Genomic DNA, 19,777 nt, shown 5'->3' on the forward strand with positions numbered 1-19,777 from the left:
ATCTATTGATACAAATTACATTTTTCAATATTATGTCAGGACTACAGACTTAATTCAAATCTGTGAACTTAACGATATTTCACAAAATTTCACTGCATAAAATGCAGGAGCATTAGGATAAGAAAATACGAAATGGTCTAGCTCAAAGCAGAACATTTGTAAAAATTTCAAATGACTTTTTTTTCTAAAAACGCTACTAAGATTTATTGACGCACCTTCTCGATTAATCTGTTTTAAAAAGCAAAATAATAACAAAAAATGATCAAGAAGGAAAAACGTTTTAGGATAGGTTGAATGCTGCGTTGCGCACATGAATGCTACTCGCAAAACTGTGTTTATTTTTATCATTAATGTATATTATTTATTATAAATAAGTTAGAAACATTGATTTCATCGTGGGTTTGTAGGTGTTTACATTTTTACACACAGAAAGAATACCCAACATATTACGCTTTCAGAAAACTGTATACTTTTGACAAGAAATGATTTACAAATCAAGTATAGCCACAAATTTGCGTTTTTTCATTCGCTCATTTCCGCATCAAGCATTGCGACGCCCCAGCGTCTTACCGGTGTGCCTCGTTAAAATTTTGTCACAACACACTCATACGCGATACCCGAACAAATCAAATCACAAGTGTCAAATGTAGAATCTCATTCTCGCTCGCTTATTCTCACTCACTGTTTAAATCCTCGCATTATATTTTTCTTTTTCTCCGTCACTCTACAAACACATACACACACACGCACACAAAACACATACTCTTTTCTCTTCCGGGTGACTGCATTCGAAATTCGCACTATTGCTCCCTCACCCTGGATAAACATACACACACACGCGTTCTTAAAACCAAGCAGTATTATTATTATTCAATATTATTTGTTGTTATCTCTTAGTATTATACTTTATCCAATGCATTTATATATTTTGTATTTTTCCATATAAACTCAGTGATTCAACCAAAGTAAGTATGACGTTTGCTGCCCGGTGTGCGTGTGGCGTTGGCAGCTCCATCTGGAGTTCGAAAATTCGATACCTACATGTTAATGGCCACACTGGGGTTGTTCCTGATAGCTAAACACTCTGTTTCTATTTGAGTAGACCCCTCATTTTAGTACGAATTCGCGGCAAATGTCAGACAGGTTTAGTAATCAATAGTCTCTGGTCTTTTAGTATATTATTTAGAATTATGTTTAATTTACATTGAATTCCTTTGGAATATTTGGAGTTCTCTAAATTCCTTGAATTATCTATATACTTTGAATCATCTGAGTTCTTTCAATTACCTCAACTCCTTGAATTCTCTGGATTCCCTGAATACTCTTAATTTCTTGAATTCTCGTAATTCCCAGAATCCTCTTATTATTTTAAAGTACCTGAAATTAAAGGAATTTAAGTGAATTCTACGAATTCAAGGAATTCATATAACTCACGAAATTCAAGAAATTTCGAGGACTTCAAAACAATGCAAGATCTCAGATAGTTAGGGGGATGAAAAAGGAATATTGAATATTTCAGGGAAGTTGAAAGGAATGAAAATATTTTGAAAGAGTTTAAAAGCATTAAGAGCCAATCAAAAGAATTTAGAAAAAGTCACCGGAATGCAAAGAATTCAAAAAAATTTAAGTAAATTCCAAAGAATTGTAAATAATATACTTAACCAAAGAGTATGCATACTAAAAGTAGAGGCGAACTTAAACAGTAAAGTATTCAGTTTATATGACCAACACCAGAGTTGTCGTTTTAGACCTACAATCCGAGGGAGAGAGAGAGTTTCTTTTAACATGAAGATATCGAATAAACTTATTTCATTAATTACAATCGTAAAATTGAATTAATTTTCACTATCGAGCCTCGTACTCCAGACACTTTGCTGTTTACGAATAACGCCTAAGAATTCGGGATGCGAGTGTTCTCCAGGTTCGTGGTCAAGCCGAATTCACCACCTCCGTGTCATCGTTAGTACGTAGAAACGAGAAGAAAGGCGATGCAAACGGCGAACTCTTAAGCCTTAAAAAAAAAACAATGGCACTGGGCAGCGCGCTGGCCAGTATGAGCGAGCGCAGGCAGTGAGCAGTTGATACATACGTACACTGTAAGGTGGATACATAGCGAGCCAGCAACAAGAACGACATTTTTTAATTCCTGTGGCTCGCTACGGAATGCTCTGTGCCGATAGGCGAGGGCTACATCGACAGACTAACGGATACGATGTCGACTAGTTCTCGTCGCTTCGCAGACCAATCCCCAAATCTAATAAATTTTTATCGCTGATCGACGACGATTGTGAATTTGAAATCATTCCAACAGTTTCTAATCGCCCTGTTTTGGAATACTCGATGTAATATAAAACTGTCTCTAGTATAAAAGTAGCTTCAATAAAAAAATAATTACAGTAAAAAACTAGATGTAATAAAATTCCTCTCTCTCTCTCTCTCTCTCTCTGTTGGCACTACTCATTGGATTGGATTGTTTAATGCAGCATAAAATGACTAAACTAATAATTGAAACTCTAAATAAACATGTCTTCGATTCTTATTCACACTAGTTTTGGTTTCAATTCCTGTCTTGTTCAATTCCAATAGTTATTGGTAAATGCTTCCATTGTCAAGAGGATCAATCAAAGGGCAAACAAAGAAATCGCTAAAACAAAAATGAAAATTCATTCCTACATTTTTAGGAAAACGATCAGTAATAAGAATAAAAATAAAGGTTTCGATTTCATTGGGTAGGTAATTCTGAGGAAAAAAACAGAAAAAAGACGAGGGACATTTTGCAGCCGAGTGCAAATTTATTATATTTCGAGGCCTAGATGTAAGTACTAAAAATAAAGACTGTGTTCAAACTGAGACACATATTATTGCTTGAAGCGCTCACAAGAAAGCACAGTTCCTAGCTTAATGAGAATACAAAAAAGGAATGAAAAACTTCTTTTTGAAGCCTCTAGTTTTTCCACTGAATAACACAAAAGTAAGTTTTGATTTTCTTATAAAGAAAAATCAGTTGGGCTGGAAAAGTGACCCAATTTGACAAATATCAGTTAACGCGAAAAAAAAGGATTTCAAATTCACACTCGTACTTTCCACAATTGACCGCAAAGCGACGCGTTGCGAAGAAGAAAAACAGAGTCGAAATCTTTTGATTTTCACAATTTTGTCACGCCTTGCAGGCTCGTCTTCTCTGGGACGTAAGGTGCTCCAAGAATCTCATAACTAGTATCACATTGCAAAAGAAAAATCGATTGGTTCAGTATTTAATCAGTCTACCTCCTCCGCGCTTCTTTCCTCCCAGCCAGTGGGCGTCTCGGTTCTTTGAAACTGAAAGAATCTTAGATGAAATCGACGGAATCGCGATCGCACTAACCTGGCGAAAAATTTTCTCCGCAAAAACTCAAAATCAGGGAAGCCTTGAAATTCCTGTTTGAAATTTAAAGTCTCGTAGAAAAAAAAAACGAACAATATGAAGTTGGAGAGAAGAGAAACTTTTGGAAGTTGATTATTAATCCGAAACATCCATGTCGAAAAAAAACCCTCTTTGAGTGGTTAGTTTACACGACCACGCTTGCGTTGGTCATCTAAACCACACAACTTTTTGAGTTGGCCTCTTGTTTTAGTACAAATACACGGTAAGCAAACGACAGGTTTAGCAATTAATATTCTCGTTTAGTATATTATTTAGAATTAATTTTAATTCACTTGAATTCCGTTGAGTTCTAAAAAACCTCAACCGTTTGTAGTTTGATTTCACATTTAGCGCCACGTACTCATACTAAAATGAAGGACCAACTCGAAAAGGAAGGTGGTCAGTTTAGATCAGGCCTGACCAGAGAGGGAAATGAACTCAAAGTCCATATGAAACATTTCCACCACCGCTTCTCTCTGCTCACCCGAGAATGCTCGTAAAGTAGAATGGAATGTGGAAAACTCACATCTGCGATTAGAGCAGATTTGACCGAAATTCCTGGAATTTCTACTCGCTGGACAGGCCTGGTTTGGGCGAGCAGTGGCAGAGTGCTCCCCTAAACTAACCATTCGAGGAAGTTTCTTTTAACATGGAGGTATCGAACTGAGAAGAATAATTCGACAAGCTTTTTACAGAACACGAGTTTCGAATTTCCCCTCTCTAAGTGGTGAGATGGATTGAATTCTCGCATGGTTTTGTAATCGCAACACTGATAAAAAAATGATAATGACGATGTTGATGATAATAATAATAATAATAATAAGCCCCCAGGATAGCGTTTGAAGCCCTCGCGCTCCGAGCACCGGCTTCGGAGGAGAGAGAGGCAGGGAAGCCTGCTTACTCCCGCCTCCCAATTACCTAAAACTACATCAAATAGATGCCGTTTCCTAATATTTCGTAATGCAAAGACGGGGATGAGGAGAGTTTCCTGTTTTTGTTTTGTTTTGCTTTGCCGACGTACTTCTTCGACGCTATTCTAGGTTTCATTTTATATATTATATGTAACAATATTTATACGATGAATCGTGAATTTGAGTCACATGCAGAAAAAACTCTTAGTCCTTTCTGGCACAGATAAAAAAACACTTTGGCTTTTTGCATCTAACAAAGGACTGCAATAAAAACACCACACTATTAAATGGCACCAGAATTGCTCTCACTTGTGTCTCCGACTACTCGTGATTAAAAAGCTTTTGTTCTCCCTTCTGTTACTCTCGAAATGTTCTCGTCGTTGAGATCGCTCATCTCGAAACACACATTTGGACAGACATGGGCACGGCGTGGCTACGCTGTGCTTTTTCGTAAGTTTACTTGTTGTTCGTGATTTATTATTTTGTATCGTTATATAAAAATCAGGCGATTTCACAGTCAGCCCAGCTCGATCGACTAAGCTAAGCTATAAAAAGGTAACAAATTCAACAAATAGAGTATGAAACTAAATCAGTTTGTTGGTATCGACAGTGAAAAGGTTTTAGGAAAGAACGTATAACGTTCAGATTTAGGTCCTTGTTTTTTTCTTTTTTGTCGCTGGAATTCCCATCGCACATCATATCTATCTACCTAAAGTTGGTGCACTCGTGCTGAGACGACTTAATTCGTCGTCTACGATCAACACGAGCAGTATTTGTTTCCTGCGCGCTTCCCTACCCTTTCCTCGTACTTTGTTTCATCGTTCTTACTGCTCAGCTCTTTTAACAAAGTTCAAGCTTGGTGCTGATTGCTGAAGCTCTGGTATCAAGCTCACAGGAACAGTCGAATCCATTTCGAATTCTTACTGGAAATCTCTAAACCAAGTTGTATTCCTTCAAATTTGATTGCAGGATAGTGTCCTTCACCGCCGCAAACACGAACCTGATGTTTTCCGTATCTGCCGAAAATCAAAGTCAAATATTAGTCTAATTCCCTCTGCTTCATTAAACTATCGTAATGATTTAAGAAACTTTTGCTTCTTTATTTTCCTCACTTAAAGTATTGTGGGCACCAAAAATAGATCTCGGGAAAAAACTATCTAAATATACTTAAAAATTTGTCAATATTACTCCTGATGGTCTTATTTAAAGGGAAAAGGATTATTCTGCATGAACAAAATTTGAAACATGAGAAAATGGTTTATTTAAGAGATTTTGTTCGCTACTGAACTTTTTTTTCTTATCGCTTCTTACTAAATTAAAAAAAAATCATTTGATTTTAATAAATGATAGCTTATTTTCTCGAGAAAAATATTCTATACAAATTTACACCATTCAATATTTGATAACAAATGTTAACGAATGTCTCATAACAAATAATCTTGTAATGCTGTATGTTTAGTCTCGACATTTTTAGTATTAAGTAGTGAAGTACAAGTCATGGAAATGAAATAATAAAATAAATAAAATGAAATAATCTTGTCGTTTAAATCAGACCATCAGCAATAACATGATTGCATATTCAAAAAGTAGGTATAATTAGACATTTTCCTCTATATATATATTTTTTTTTTGTGCCCTTAATACCTTAAAATCTTCGTTATTTAATTTTTTCCCAGGAATACATAAATTCCACAATCAGACTTAAACTGCATAATTTAAACCTGTACAAATCAATTCGAAATTATCAATTTATTATTGCCTTAACTTGAAATTGTGTATTTTCGAACGACTTTGCAAAATATAAAATTTTAAACACTTTCAGTAATAATCCATTTAATTTTGAATGCTTTAATAGGAAATTTTTTTTTACACTCAGAATTACAGATGCATTTTATTTTTTACTATCACATTCTTCAACTTTTAATGTTTCAATTTCATGTTATACAATTCCCAAAGTTTTAATTGTGCACATATTGTAATTTTACATGCTTTTGATTAAAAATATAATTCATCTGCAATGGTTTACATTGTACTTGTAAATATTAAAAACAAGTAATTTTTATTTTTCATGATCTTCAAATAACTAGCATCATATTTCTGTAAGAAATCCTTGTGTTTTAATATTGAAGATTAAATAAGAAAGAAGCTAATCTTAGAAATTTTTCATTAAATTCAACTTACCATATTTTTACATCTCAGATAATAAAACATACATGCAATTTACCTTTTCTTCTTCATGCAAAATTTTTCTCCAGAAAAGATATAATAAACAGTCCAGCATGCCTTCCCGTAAGTCGCAAATCAAGTTAATATTAAAAAAAAAAACAATTCTGTATCGAGAATTTAAAAAAAAAAATACAGTTTTCACTTAACAAACAAAAATATTGAGACTCTTAGAAGTTAAAAGAAAATAATGATAGTATGATATCTTGCAACATGCAATATAAAAAATATTGCTTAAAAAAAAGAAGATTCAAACTTAAGGACATGTGACACATCCGATTCCTACTTTACCGACATTTCTTTGTGGATCATACCAATTCCACACGCGATATCAAACTAAAAGTTTGGGAAGATATAGAAAAGGGAGTAAGGAACATAAAAAATCCATTTTTACTACTAGAAAATTTTTTTCCAACAATATATTTTTTTCTGCAATTGTAAAAATGTATTAGTACATAAACGTTTCTTAGACACTTTTATTTATTTTTCCAAACTTTCAGTTTGATATTTCATCTAATCTGGAATGGGCATGATCCACAAACAAATAAATATCGGTAAAATAGAAATCGTATAAGTGTCACATGTCCTTAAAATGAAAGTAAATTGTAGAAGGTGACTTCCAAACTACAATCAATAAAATCCCAAATGACGTTTTCCCAATAGCAACAAAATTTATTCAAATTTAGACGGATAATAAAAGCCACTTAGTGGGCGAGTTATTATTTAATCCAGAACGATTTTCAAACGAGAACGATCATAACATTAAGAACAACTGCTCGATAGACGTTTTGTGCAAAAAATAATCTTATATTCAATTTCTTTAGAATTTTCAACGTCTGATCTTAAAATACATTTATTCTACAATATTTTCAAGATAGTATCGTTGGAACATTAATCAATGGCACTTGAGATAAAAACTTATTTTTCGTAGTGAATTCAATGCATTTGAATGAGAATTCGATAGCCTCAAATATAAAACAAAGTTTCTCATCATAGGTGGCGAAGGTAGTTTTTTGCCCCATAAGTGTTGATAGCGGTAGTTTTTAAATGACGAGGATCACGAAAAATTCTGGAGTGAATCGAGTGAACCATTCACATTTAAGCAAGATTGAATTCTTTTAGTGCAGTTTGCATTATCGTGTCCTTTACGGCGCAGAACACAAGCTTAATATTCTCTGTGTCTGTTTTTCGGTCCCGTGTATGCAGCATGCAAAATAATGTATGAACGAAACGGTTAAAAAAAATTATTTGCTGTAAGAGAAAAATCGATTCAATTATCATAAAATTGTCCAGCCCCGTTTTTGAAATTCAAAAAAATTCACAAACCTTTTTGTGTATCTCGCTTCAAATTAGTTTCCCGAGAGTTAACCATTCGAATTTTTATCACACAAGAAAATGCAAGTGGTTTTAAGGAATATCCTATGATTTCAAGAATTTTAAGGGAGCTTCAAAGGTTAAAAATATTTCAAGTAATTTCACAAGATTGAAGGGATTTCAAAGATTGCAAGATATTTTGTAATACTTTAAAGAACTTTCAATAAATGTCACAATATTTCCGAGGTTTCATAGGATTTCAAAGTATTTTTAGGGATTTACAAAAATTTTATATGATATCAAAGAATTTCCTAGCCTTTCAAAGGATTATATAGTATTTAAAAGGTTTTTTTTATGAAATAACTATAACGGGATTGATTTGATATCAAAGATTTCAAGAAATTGTCAGGGATTCCAAACAATTTCCACGGCAAATCAAGGGATTTTAAGATATTTTACGTAATTTCATCAGCTATAATTGAATTTTACAAGATGTTTTAAGAAATTTAAACATATTTCAAGGGATTTTAAACAATTTCCTGCGAAATAAACGGATTTGATAAGATATCAAATAAAAAATGTTCGTGAATGTTAAGACTTTTCGAGAGATTGCGAAGAAACTTTGTGGGATTTCCAATAATTTCCGATAATTTCAAAGATGCTAAAAGTAGTACAGGGATTCCAAGGAGTTTGATCATCATTTTTCATGGGTTTGTACAAGAAATCAGAATATTACCAAAAGTTTCAACGGATATCTATTGGGATCCGACCAAACCATCAATGCAGTCAAAATATAAACTCGTGAAACGAGGTAAAATTTTCAGATGCATTTAATTTGTGTTTATTACTATTGTTTTTAAAAAAAATTAAAAAAAATTAAGGTATAACAAAAAAAATTATTTACGGCAAACTAAGTGTTAGGCTTCAATCAACTTATTTTGATGCAAATCCTGGACTCAAAAACAAATTTTAATTAATATATATACGAAATATTCAGTATTTAAACAGGTACACCTTAGAAGTTAGGTTAGAATTCGCATTTCAATTTTGATTGACTATAAGTCATATTTGTTGCATTTTTTTAGTCTAATTTTTTTATATTGGGATGGGCCAAACTGCAAAACTCCATATATTTTTTGAATGCAGACGAAATATTAAATTTCATAACCAGGTAGCATTTTTAGGATTCATTTTAATTTTGGCCCAAAAACAATTTTATATTTTTTTTCATAGTTTCAAACAATTAGTACATGTAAAAAATAAAGACTTAGCGGAAACTAAGTGTTACATGTAGTATTTTCATCTTATTACATCACATAAAATGAAAAAACACATTGCATTTTAAAACTATTTTTGTCAAGAAAAAAAAGCTAATTATATTACTATCTTATGTAAGTTTGAACACATTTCAAGCTTCATTTAAATTATCTAAACATAAAAATAAACTAAAAATCATTTTTTTTTAATTTATTTATTAGGGCCTGCCTTCCTTTTTCCAGTGTTAAGCTTTCAAAAAAGATGATTTTTCAACTAATAATATGAATCTTCAACAAAACAAAAAATGATTTTTCAAAAAAATGGTTCAAACAAAATACTTCAATCCTCAAGCAAAAAAAGATTCATTTTCAACCAAACAGTTGCATTTTTATCCAAGAAAGATGCAATTTCTACTAAAACAGATGAATTTTTAAATAAAAATGGCAAAATCTACATCAAAATATGAATTTTAAACAAAAAGTAAATATTGACTCCAAAATAGGCTGTTTTTTAGCCTATGTTTTGCACCTCGCTAGTAACCTGGGGAAAACATTTAAAAATATGTTACAGGTTTAAAATTACTCGTCATTAAAAACAAAAGTGAGCATCGCTTTTTGTTTTTTAAAAATTTCCAAAAATTAATTCTATTTAGAGGTTGAGAAGACCCCGACAAAATTAGCAAATAGGAAATACCATTAATTACAAAACCATTATTCATTATCATTTTTCATCATCATTTTTCATTATTATATTCAATTATAAAATCATTTTTCACATCAACTCCTTATCAAAAAAGAAAAAATAATTTTATAATTAGTGGTATTTTTTTCCTATCGTTCGGGTCTTCTCAACCCCTAAATAGGGGTAATTTTCGGAATTAAAAAAAAGAAAAGCGAATTTTGAAACAAATAATACAATTTATAACCAAATAGATAATCTTCAGTAAGTTGTTACCTCAAAACTTTGTTTTAAAAATTGCCTAATTTAGTAATTTTATCCTTGCCAACTTTTCATTTTCCCTGACTACTGACATTCAAAGACCAGGATCTTAAACGTGTAACATTTTTAACCAAGAAGCTTTTATAAAGGGAATAATACAATTTCAAATTGAAATTGAAAAACTTTTAATTTATTCTTGCTAGTTATTGAAAATTATAAAAATTTCTTGACTTTAAACACAATTCATGTTGGCTTGGTTCGTTTCTCGCTCACTAGATTTCTTTGGTGCATAAAGTTAAATTCATATATTAATTATCTGTAAGTACAAAATTACATACGTAGTACGCAATTTTTGTAAATTTGTAAATGGAACAAATAACTCGCAGTAATCGTACAGAAAGTTAATATGAATTAAACTTTACGCGCCAACGAAACATAGTGAGTGAGAAGCGAACGTAGCCAACCATTTTTTTTAATTCAGGAAATTTTATCGTATAAAAAATCTCTAGACCCCTCCCCCTCCCGTGAGCTGTCATGTCGTTAAAAGCATCTTAAAAATCCTACCTCGTAATACCAGTTCGCGACACTAACGCATTCAAGATGTCAAACCCCTTTAGATTTTTATGGATTTACTGAAATTTCATGAGACTTAATAAATTCATAGGATTTCAAAGGCTTTCAAAGATTTTAAGGGATTTTAAAATATTTTATAGAATTTCCTAAGCTTTTAGAAAAAAGCAAAAGATTTCGGCGTCTTTTAAAATAAATTAAAAGATTTTAATAAATTTCAAGGATTTCTACAGATTTTACGGGTTTCATGGGAGATGCAAATCAGATTTCAAGAATGATTAACCCCTCGTAATTCTCGAAATGAAGAATCTAGAAAATCTGGACAACCGTGAGATTGTCTCTTAGGGAATGTCATAGTTTGAATCGGTTTTCCTGTGAAACTTATATTTAAACAAACTTATTAGTAGTAGTACAATAAAATACAAGTTAATAAAAAACAGATCATTCAGGAAGACTACTTTTGTATTAAAAGCTTTAGAAGCAGAGATGATGGTGCAAAGATGCGGTACAACGTAATCTAGCAAGGAACCTACCTGTGGCGCATGTGAAGTGGGAATAAATAATCTTTTCGCTATCTGGATTTAAGTCGACAAACATCCTCAGTATGAATTCTCTAGCTGCTGTAGCGTCTCTTTGCGGGCCTGGTAAATACACAACAAGCATACATGGTGGTAGCAATATCGCTATGATTTTATAAAAGGTCATTAGTTCACATCTCTTTCTTGAAAGTCGAGGTGAAAATTTATACCACAGTTCAAACCTGACTCTTTAAAAGAAGTTGTCTTGAACTTATATGGAATGTTAACATTTGGACTAATCCTACGATCTATTACCTACAAAGGTCGACACTAAGTATTGTCAAGGTATCAGAAAAGGGGGAAGAGGGTTTTTTTTAGTCATACTGGAATTGTGGCGTAATTTTAGCCAATCCAATATGCCTTTCAAGGGCAAATTATCGTATTATGACTAGCGCAAATAAGTGGAAGCCTCTTCAAAGCACAGTTAACAAGCTAGATGTCTTGCATAATACCAGGACATTGTTTAAAAAATATACTTCGATAACGTAACCAAAATGAGAATGACATCAAATCATGTTTGATGAATGATGGAAGGAGAAGAGACTTACTGATGTTGGGATATGAGTTTTACTTCGGTCGCAAACTTCAGGAATAGAGAACATGTATAAATTTGTAAATTTTTATATTGAAATTCCGAGGATATGGGAATTTTGTGAGAAAAGTGAAACACTATTTATTTGATTTTTTAACATCCCAGTTCGCAAATAAAATTACAATATTTCTTATTTTTATATTTGTAATTAAAAAAATGTAATAATATGTTTTCTCTCTATTATAGAAAAAAACGTTGGGAAAATTCTGCCAACTGCATGTTCTCTACTTTTACACGCAATATGAGGTTCAAGCTCTACACATTGAGAATTTGCGATTACTTTCAATTGTTTCCATTTAGAATGTTAATACAAATATTATATTATTCGCAACTAAAAGATTGAAGAGGTTACAGGGTGGCCATTTTAATAAAAAAAATTCTCGGTCATTTGGTCATGAAACGGAAGCTTTTAACACTTTCCAAACAAACAATTTTAATTAAATGCAGATAAACTGAGAAATGTATAATTTTAAAATTTTATGATTTGCACATTTTGAAGATTCATATTCAGTTCAAAAAGTATAAATCCACGCTGTCATTCTCAATGCTTTAAATTGAAGTATGAATCAAGAAATTCATAAAGTTTTTAATTATATCATTTAAAAAAGGTTAAGCTAGAAACATAAAAAATTAAACAATTACAATTTTTAAACTAAATACTTTTTAAAGTAGTTTTAAATCAGTTATATTAATTTAAGTAACTTAAAATAATTAACTCATTTAATAATTTAACTAGTTACTTCAATAACTAATAGTTTAATTAAATAATTAAAACTTAAATGATTTAACTAATTTAAAAGAGAACAAACGCGTCGCGCCATATGGTACCACCAGCACTTGATGGGATAAAGAAAACGATTTTAGAAATACGCATGGTAAACTCAATATCATAAATGAAAAAAGTTAACAACTAAACGCAAAATTTAAAAAATGTTGAACTCAAACTTCGTTTAAATTCGTAAATAATTTCTCAAAAAGAGAAAAGGGAGAAAGATTATTTAAAATTGCATTATTTCATCATGTGACATATAAATTTTGACATTTAATGTGTTTGGATAGATTTATCTTCTTGAAATTTATAAAAATTATGCCGATCTCCAAAAATTCCCGGATTCCCAGTCTAGGGCCACCCTGAATTAATACCCTTTAATATTTAATTATTATTTCGTAATGCATTCATTACAGTGAATCATCTGCTCTTTTAGAATTAATCTAAAAACAAAATATTTTCCTTTACACAAAAGGAAACTGGATGAAAAAAAGGGTGTCCGAAGTAGAATCCAATAAGTTTTGAAGCGTAAACTGAAATGTGGTAAATCAGAAATCAACGTTTAAAAATACCAAATCAACAAACTATCAATCATTTATGTAATTGTAGTTTTAATTTTCAAACAATCAAAAAATAATTATTCTGCACTAAAGTTTGTCTCAAAATATTGTCCAGCAAGTAGGTACTACATTTTTTGGAATTACATTATTTTATTTGAAAAGAAAGGGAATTTCTGAATTTAAGTTTTGAAAAATAACAGAATAAAATGTACATTTATTAACGCCTAAAATTTATATATCTTTATTTGTCAATAAAATATTTCAATTCTTCTTAACTTTATATTATAAGAATTTGACCGAATTTTCTTGCTAATGAAAAAAAATATTTGGACCCCCTGAACTTTAAATATGAAATTGAATGATAGTTCGTTTGCGTCTTATGTAATTAAAACGCATGTCTATTTTTTGTACAAATGTAAAATTCTCTAGCATCCATTTCAAAGAAATCCTTCCTGGATTAATATATACAAAACACAGACTAAGCTTTCGCTACAAGCAAATTCCCAATGACTTCTTGCCTATCTTAGAAAGTACTAGCGCAAACGGGATTTGAACATTGTTTAGGGGTGTACCGCACTTGAACAGACCTGTCGCAGTGGTAAAGTGAGAGTAGCACGAGCGGTCAGGATCGGGATTCGCAGAGAGGTACACCTTTAAGATGTATTCCAAGGCTGGTTGGGCTACCTGTTTAGGCCCTATACCACAAAACTTCTAAGTTTAGTGATCAAATTTTTCGCATTATTAGAAAGTAGGCCGGCTTCAAATTTCACACATGAGGGACTGAGTTCTTAAAAGAATCAGATAGGTGAAGTGAATTCGAAAATTAGGATTGAATTGCTTAGAAATTGTCTTCATCAAGTTTACAATACTTGAACTCCTGTTATCCAAAACAAGTGATAAGAAAAAAAGAAAAAAAATTAGGAGTCTTATGTGTTTCTAAACATGAAAGAAAAAAAGGTTAGAGTCGGGTTTTGAAAAGTCGGTGTATGTAGACTTATCAACGAAGATGACATCCTCATCAGCTTATCTTCAATTTTTCTTATATAAATTGACTTTAGTCCTATTGCTCTATACTAAAGTATGATACACTACAACAGAAAGTTTGAAAAACTCACCATCATATTCAGGAAAGTAGTCGACGAGATGAGAATACATTATCTTTTCCTCGAGCAGATCTTTCTTGTTAAGGAACAGAATTACGGAAGAGTGTTGAAACCAGGGATATGTTATAATCGTCTTGAATAACGCCTTACTTTCTTCCATTCGATTCTGCAAAAAATTTAATGAACCTTAATTCTAGCACGAAACCTCCACATAATTATTCATTTCAATAAGTTGAAAAAGTTCTTACCTCGTTTTCCGATTCAAACAGAATTTGATCGTATTCACTTAATGCTACTAAAAAAATTATGGAAGTGACATTTTCGAAACAGTGGATCCATTTTCTTCTCTCCGATCTCTGTCCGCCGACGTCTACCATCCTGTAAACATTTATTAAGCTTGTATCTTTCTGAAAAGTAGCTCTATCAGAAGAAAAAAGTATGCGATTTTTTTCATGTCATTAATTGCATGCCTCTTATTTGATATCCAAAAGCCCAAGCAAACATTAAAAACATGCATTAGTAACAAAATTTGAACTCATGGTGCCCTTCATTTCCAAAGCAGTAAATATTAAAAATGTATCAATACAATAAAAAGAAAACGAATAATATTAAATAATAATTACATTTAACATCACAAAAACCTGAATTTCTGAATGAAAACCTTTTTCTATATGTTGTTTATCCATTCATACAATTTTAGGTCTTCAATTGTAATATCTCAAGGTAGAGAAACTTTCCCAATTAAAATACCGTAGATAGAAAATCCATTCTTTTGATAAAAATATATATTAGATGAAAAGCTCAATGTCAGGACGAGTTCTAATACTAGATTTCTACCTTACTGAGATGGAGACCAGTCGACAGCTTAAGTCTAGAATGTTCTTAATTTCGTCATAAAATTATACTTTTAATTTAAAAAATCAAATTTAGCGTAAAAAATGTAAGGTTATTTATCATTTATCAATGGTAAATAACATTGAAATTGTTTATGCAAAATTCGTTTCTCATAACTGCCTTTTTTATGATGTCATCAAGAATATTTTTAAATTTAGCTCGAGCATGAACCACCTAAGGACATGTGATACTTAGAAACTTATCGATTTTATACCAGTTTTAGTTTCGCTCGGATTTTTTTCCCGAATAATAAATATTTTGCCTTAAAAATTTTGGAAATAATAGCAAACATGCTAACGGACGTCCCTGTACACTTTTTTGTGGTTTAATTCCAAAAAATTTTGATTTTGCTAAAAAAATGTGTGTATTTTTCGGGGTTATATGTATTACAATTCTCCCGAGCGTTACTTCCACGAAGTAGTACAAGGAGATCCCACTCTCGGAAAACTTGGACGCGTAAATTCGAATTTAGTTAGTTCGCATTACTCATATCGCCTCTTGCGGAGAAACGCAAAACAGAGAACATTCTCAAAATTCTCTGATTTTTCCTTGACTAATTTTCCATTTCAAATCATTATTATTCAAATACCAGCATTTTAATATGCTGCTACTTTCAACATAGGATATTTTATAAACGGAATAAAACAGTATTTTATATACAAATTTAGAATTTTCAATTTTTTAAATTTATATCAAACAAAAAAATGTCTTCTACAATAAAAGATGGATTTTTAACAAAATACTGGAATTTTCAGAAAAATAATTGAATTTTTAATATAACAGTTGAATATTCAACATAAAAAGACAAATTCCCAATGAAAAAGTGTCATAGTTACAAAAAAAATTTTTAAACCAAAAATACGAATTTCTAACAAATAAAGATCTTTCAGTCAAAAAATAAATAAAAGTTTAATCTAATTTATTGAACCTTCAAGCTAAAAGACCAAAAAAAGTATTTTTCACTAAAAAGTTAAATTTCCAATCACACATAAGCGTTCAATCATTAAAAAAGATTAATTTTCAACAAAATAATTAAACTTTTAAGCAAAAAGATGAATTTTCAACTTAACATATAAATCTTTAACAAAAAAATTACTTATTAACAAAATGATTCATCCAAATCTTTTAAACAAATTAGGTAAATACGCAAGCAAAGGAGAACGATTTTTAACCAAATTGTTGCATTTTCATTTTTTTTAAATTGAAATTTCTTCTACAATAGATAAAGTTTTAAATCAAAAAGACAAAATTTCAGAAAACAGTTCAATTTTCTATTAAAAAGATTTCAGTCGAGTTGTCACGATAAAAAAAATGAATTTTTAAACAAGAAATAATTCTCGAGGGAAAAAAATGAATTTTCATTCCAAAAAGACGAATATGTAGACCAAAAGGGATGACTTTTTAACAAAATAGTTGAATTCACTACTAAATAGTTGCATTTCTTTCCAAAAAATATTAAATTTTGTCCTAAAACAGATGAATTTGTAATAAGAATGTCAAAATTGTTTATAACTGAAACTTTCATCCAGAAAATATTTTAGTTTATTTTTTAACACCAAAATATACATTTTCAACAAAAAGTAAATTTTTGACGAAATAGTGAAGTTTTCCAGAAAATAGAATTTTCAACCAAAACGTATTACTTTTTAACAAAAAAAAAATTAATTTTCAACCAAACAGTTGCATTTTTATCCAAAAAAGAAGTAATTTCTGCTAAAGTAGGTGAATTTTTAAATAAAAAGGCAAGCTTTCAAACAAATTGTTGAATTTTCAACCGAAAAGTTGCATTTTTATTTAAGAAAGATGAAATTTCTCCGAAACAGACGAATTAAACCAAACAACCTTTTAAAAAATAGTTAAATTTTAATCCAAAGATGTTATATTTTCGCAATTTTAATATTAAATTATTCATATTCGAGATTCTTTAATTCAAAATAAGATTGTTTAATTTTAAACGTTTTGAATTATAATTAAATGATACAATTTCAACTACTTTTTAATAAAATTGTCCATTAAAAAAAATTAGAATTTGAAATTTTTCAATTTGGAATGCTTTTAATTCGAAATAATACAGTTTTAATTCCTTTCAATTTTGTAAGCTTTAAATTAGAAATTATACCATTTCCAAACGTTTCTAATAAGATTGTCTAATTTTTTTAAATTTAATTAACATCTCTACAATTTCTAACGTTTTTAATTCGAAATAAGTACAATTTTCAAAACTTTTATTTCAATGCTTTTCCGCAAGAGGCGCTGAAAATGATGCCAACTAACTAAATCCGAATCTATACATCCAGATTTTCCAAAGGCAGTATGGCAATGGCTATGGCAGAGGGGTCTCCTTATTCCACTTCGTGGTTACTTCTAAACTACGCAATATTTTAGGCCAAAAGCTTTGGACCTACAAATAAACATAGTCACTAATGTCCCAGAACTAACCTTGTTTGTAGGCAATCAAGAAAGTTTATTTCATAAATAATTTCCAAATTATCGGAATGACAGAGCTGAAAACCGACCATAACCTCAAAATAGTGCACGTGCATAAAAGGTTTATTTAGCACAACACATTTTTGTTGTTATTATCCCTCAAAAAAGAGTCCGGGGACGTCCGTTATGAGATTTTATAGCATCTCCGAATTCAGTTTTTAAAAAATTTCATTTTTGTGACAAAAAAGCCGGGGGAACTGTACCCGATTAACACCACGACGAAGTATTACACGCCCTTAACCTGTCGAACAGCCTTGATGTCGGTAAGATAGGAATCTAGGATTAGAACCTACCCTGCGTTTCTGCTATGAAAGTGATTTGGTAATGTTACCGAGAAGAAATCCCAGTCCACAAGCGGAAGTTAGTGAACAATGTGGAGTTCATAGAAGTGAAATAAAAAATGGGATGTTAGTACCTAAATATGATGGAGTCCAGATCAAATGGATATTCTATAATGCCTGTAGTGGGAGCTCGAGCTCGAAGAATGTCTTGCTCAGTGGGAAGATAGTCAGGCGCCTCGATACGTACTAGATCACTAAGGTAACTGCAAACAAAAATCAAGCCATCGTCTTCGTACCACATGCCATGCAAATATCAAGGGTCTTTTTTAAACACTAAAAATAAAGGAATACGCAAATGCAGCACACTCATGCTCGACTATTGGCAGTGCCTGTAAAGATAAGCGCCCACTCGATGAATTTCATGTTCCTTTTAAAATTCTGTCTCTCCTAGTGAGCTTATTCAAAGCTAAACGTTTTATCAACATGGATCCATTATTAATTTATTTACTCTGAGAAGTAGGGACGTGATTTCAAAGAGTGGATAGTAAAAACACAATTAGTCACATTTGAAAATAAGAGGCACAATTAAAACACATTTGTGGATGCAGAAACAATCTGGTGAAGACCCAATATGAACTTTGCAGACGTGCAGGCAGCTTCTTCTGGTTTTCGGATTCGACATACCTAAATCGGATTTCTTCCAAGTCAAATGGATATTCAATTATACCAGTAGTAGGCACTCTTACGCGAAGAATGTCCTGTTCTGTGGGGAGGTAGTTTGGTGCTGCAACTCGATCTATCTCCATTAGGTAGCTGTAAAATTGTACCATCAGTAGCTGAACTAATAATAAATGAATATAGCAATACATATAGAAAGATTAAAACGCAGATGAAATGATAGGGAAAAGGCAGGTTTTAAATCTAGAAGTTACTAGTTATCCCCGGATTTAAAAACGAAATAATAATTATATGATGAAAATGTAATATAATGCAGTAAACGTAAAAAATTAAAAAACAAAAATTTAGATGTTTTAAAAACTTCGTAGGGTATATAACTTCAACAAATTGGTACACATAAGATATTACAATTAACCCTTAAACGGCCAAAACGCCTCTACCGGTACACTGCTTTTCAACGGCCAATAACTAAGACTATTCGACACTAGAAAAAATTGAGACACATATTTTTATTGCTTAAGATCTCCTCTTTCCGACGGTGCAAATGAAATTCCTCAAAAAATTTACTTATTATCCCAAAATGCAGTTTAAACAAAAAAAAGTGATTTTTCGTGCCTATTTTTTTTGTGAACCATTTTCCAAAGCTTTTCGAGTCTGTAATTAACCTGGAATCTCACTAACGGGTGGAATAAATGTCTAAACTTTGAGAATCCATGGTTCAAAGATCGATTTTTCGTTTTAGTATTTTCAAAATGGCGTCTTAATGGCAAAATTTTTGTGAAAACATTCATGAATTTTTTTACAATAAACGATGCGCTTTTCGGAAAAATCATCTAGAATAAAAAGTTCTTGTAATCTGCCAAGGAATAAGCCTGAATTTTTTCGAAGCGTTTTGAGCAAAATTTTGGATTTTGCATATGAACAATTTTTGCAAAATTTAAAATTTTGCTCAAAACGCTCCGGAAAAATTCAGGCGTATTCCTCGGCTGATTACAAGAACTTTTTATTCTTGACAAATTTTCCGAAAAGCGCATAGTTTTTCAACGTTGCCCAACTATCATCAACGTGGAGGTCGACGAATATCGATAGTCTCTTTTTTTAAAGGGATTTTATATATTTTTTTTACATTTTTTATTTTTTTTTTTATGGAGAATTTTTTTCATTTCAGATTTCAATCCGTTGAAATCATTTTGATCCTGCTGTTTCAGAATGTAATTT

At 31.3% G+C, this 19,777-nt stretch overlaps 1 protein-coding gene across 6 annotated transcripts in view; it reads right to left on the reverse strand.

The window, feature by feature from the left end:
* Nucleotides 1-330: 330 nt before the first annotated feature.
* LOC117170675 (guanine nucleotide-binding protein G(q) subunit alpha) overlaps nucleotides 331-19,777 on the reverse strand; it is a 96,395-nt gene continuing 76,948 nt past the window's right edge. The window contains exons 4-9 of one of the 6 annotated variants that reach the window (XM_033357612.1): nucleotides 18,566-18,694; nucleotides 18,016-18,144; nucleotides 14,468-14,597; nucleotides 14,232-14,385; nucleotides 11,151-11,258; nucleotides 331-5,330 (exon numbers count right to left, since the gene is read on the reverse strand). In XM_033357612.1, the coding sequence (XP_033213503.1) occupies nucleotides 5,248-5,330; nucleotides 11,151-11,258; nucleotides 14,232-14,385; nucleotides 14,468-14,597; nucleotides 18,016-18,144; nucleotides 18,566-18,694 (733 nt within the window). In that variant the 3' untranslated portion in view covers nucleotides 331-5,247. Of the gene's footprint in view, nucleotides 5,331-7,183; nucleotides 7,719-11,150; nucleotides 11,259-13,703; nucleotides 13,812-14,231; nucleotides 14,386-14,467; nucleotides 14,598-18,015; nucleotides 18,145-18,565; nucleotides 18,695-19,777 lie in introns of those variants that run through there. The other 5 variants (XM_033357613.1, XM_033357609.1, XM_033357611.1 and 2 more) reach the window with 5 other exon arrangements.

The sequence above is a fragment of the Belonocnema kinseyi genome, chromosome 4 (genome assembly GCF_010883055.1).
Source record: "Belonocnema kinseyi isolate 2016_QV_RU_SX_M_011 chromosome 4, B_treatae_v1, whole genome shotgun sequence".
NCBI lineage: Eukaryota > Metazoa > Arthropoda > Insecta > Hymenoptera > Cynipidae > Belonocnema > Belonocnema kinseyi.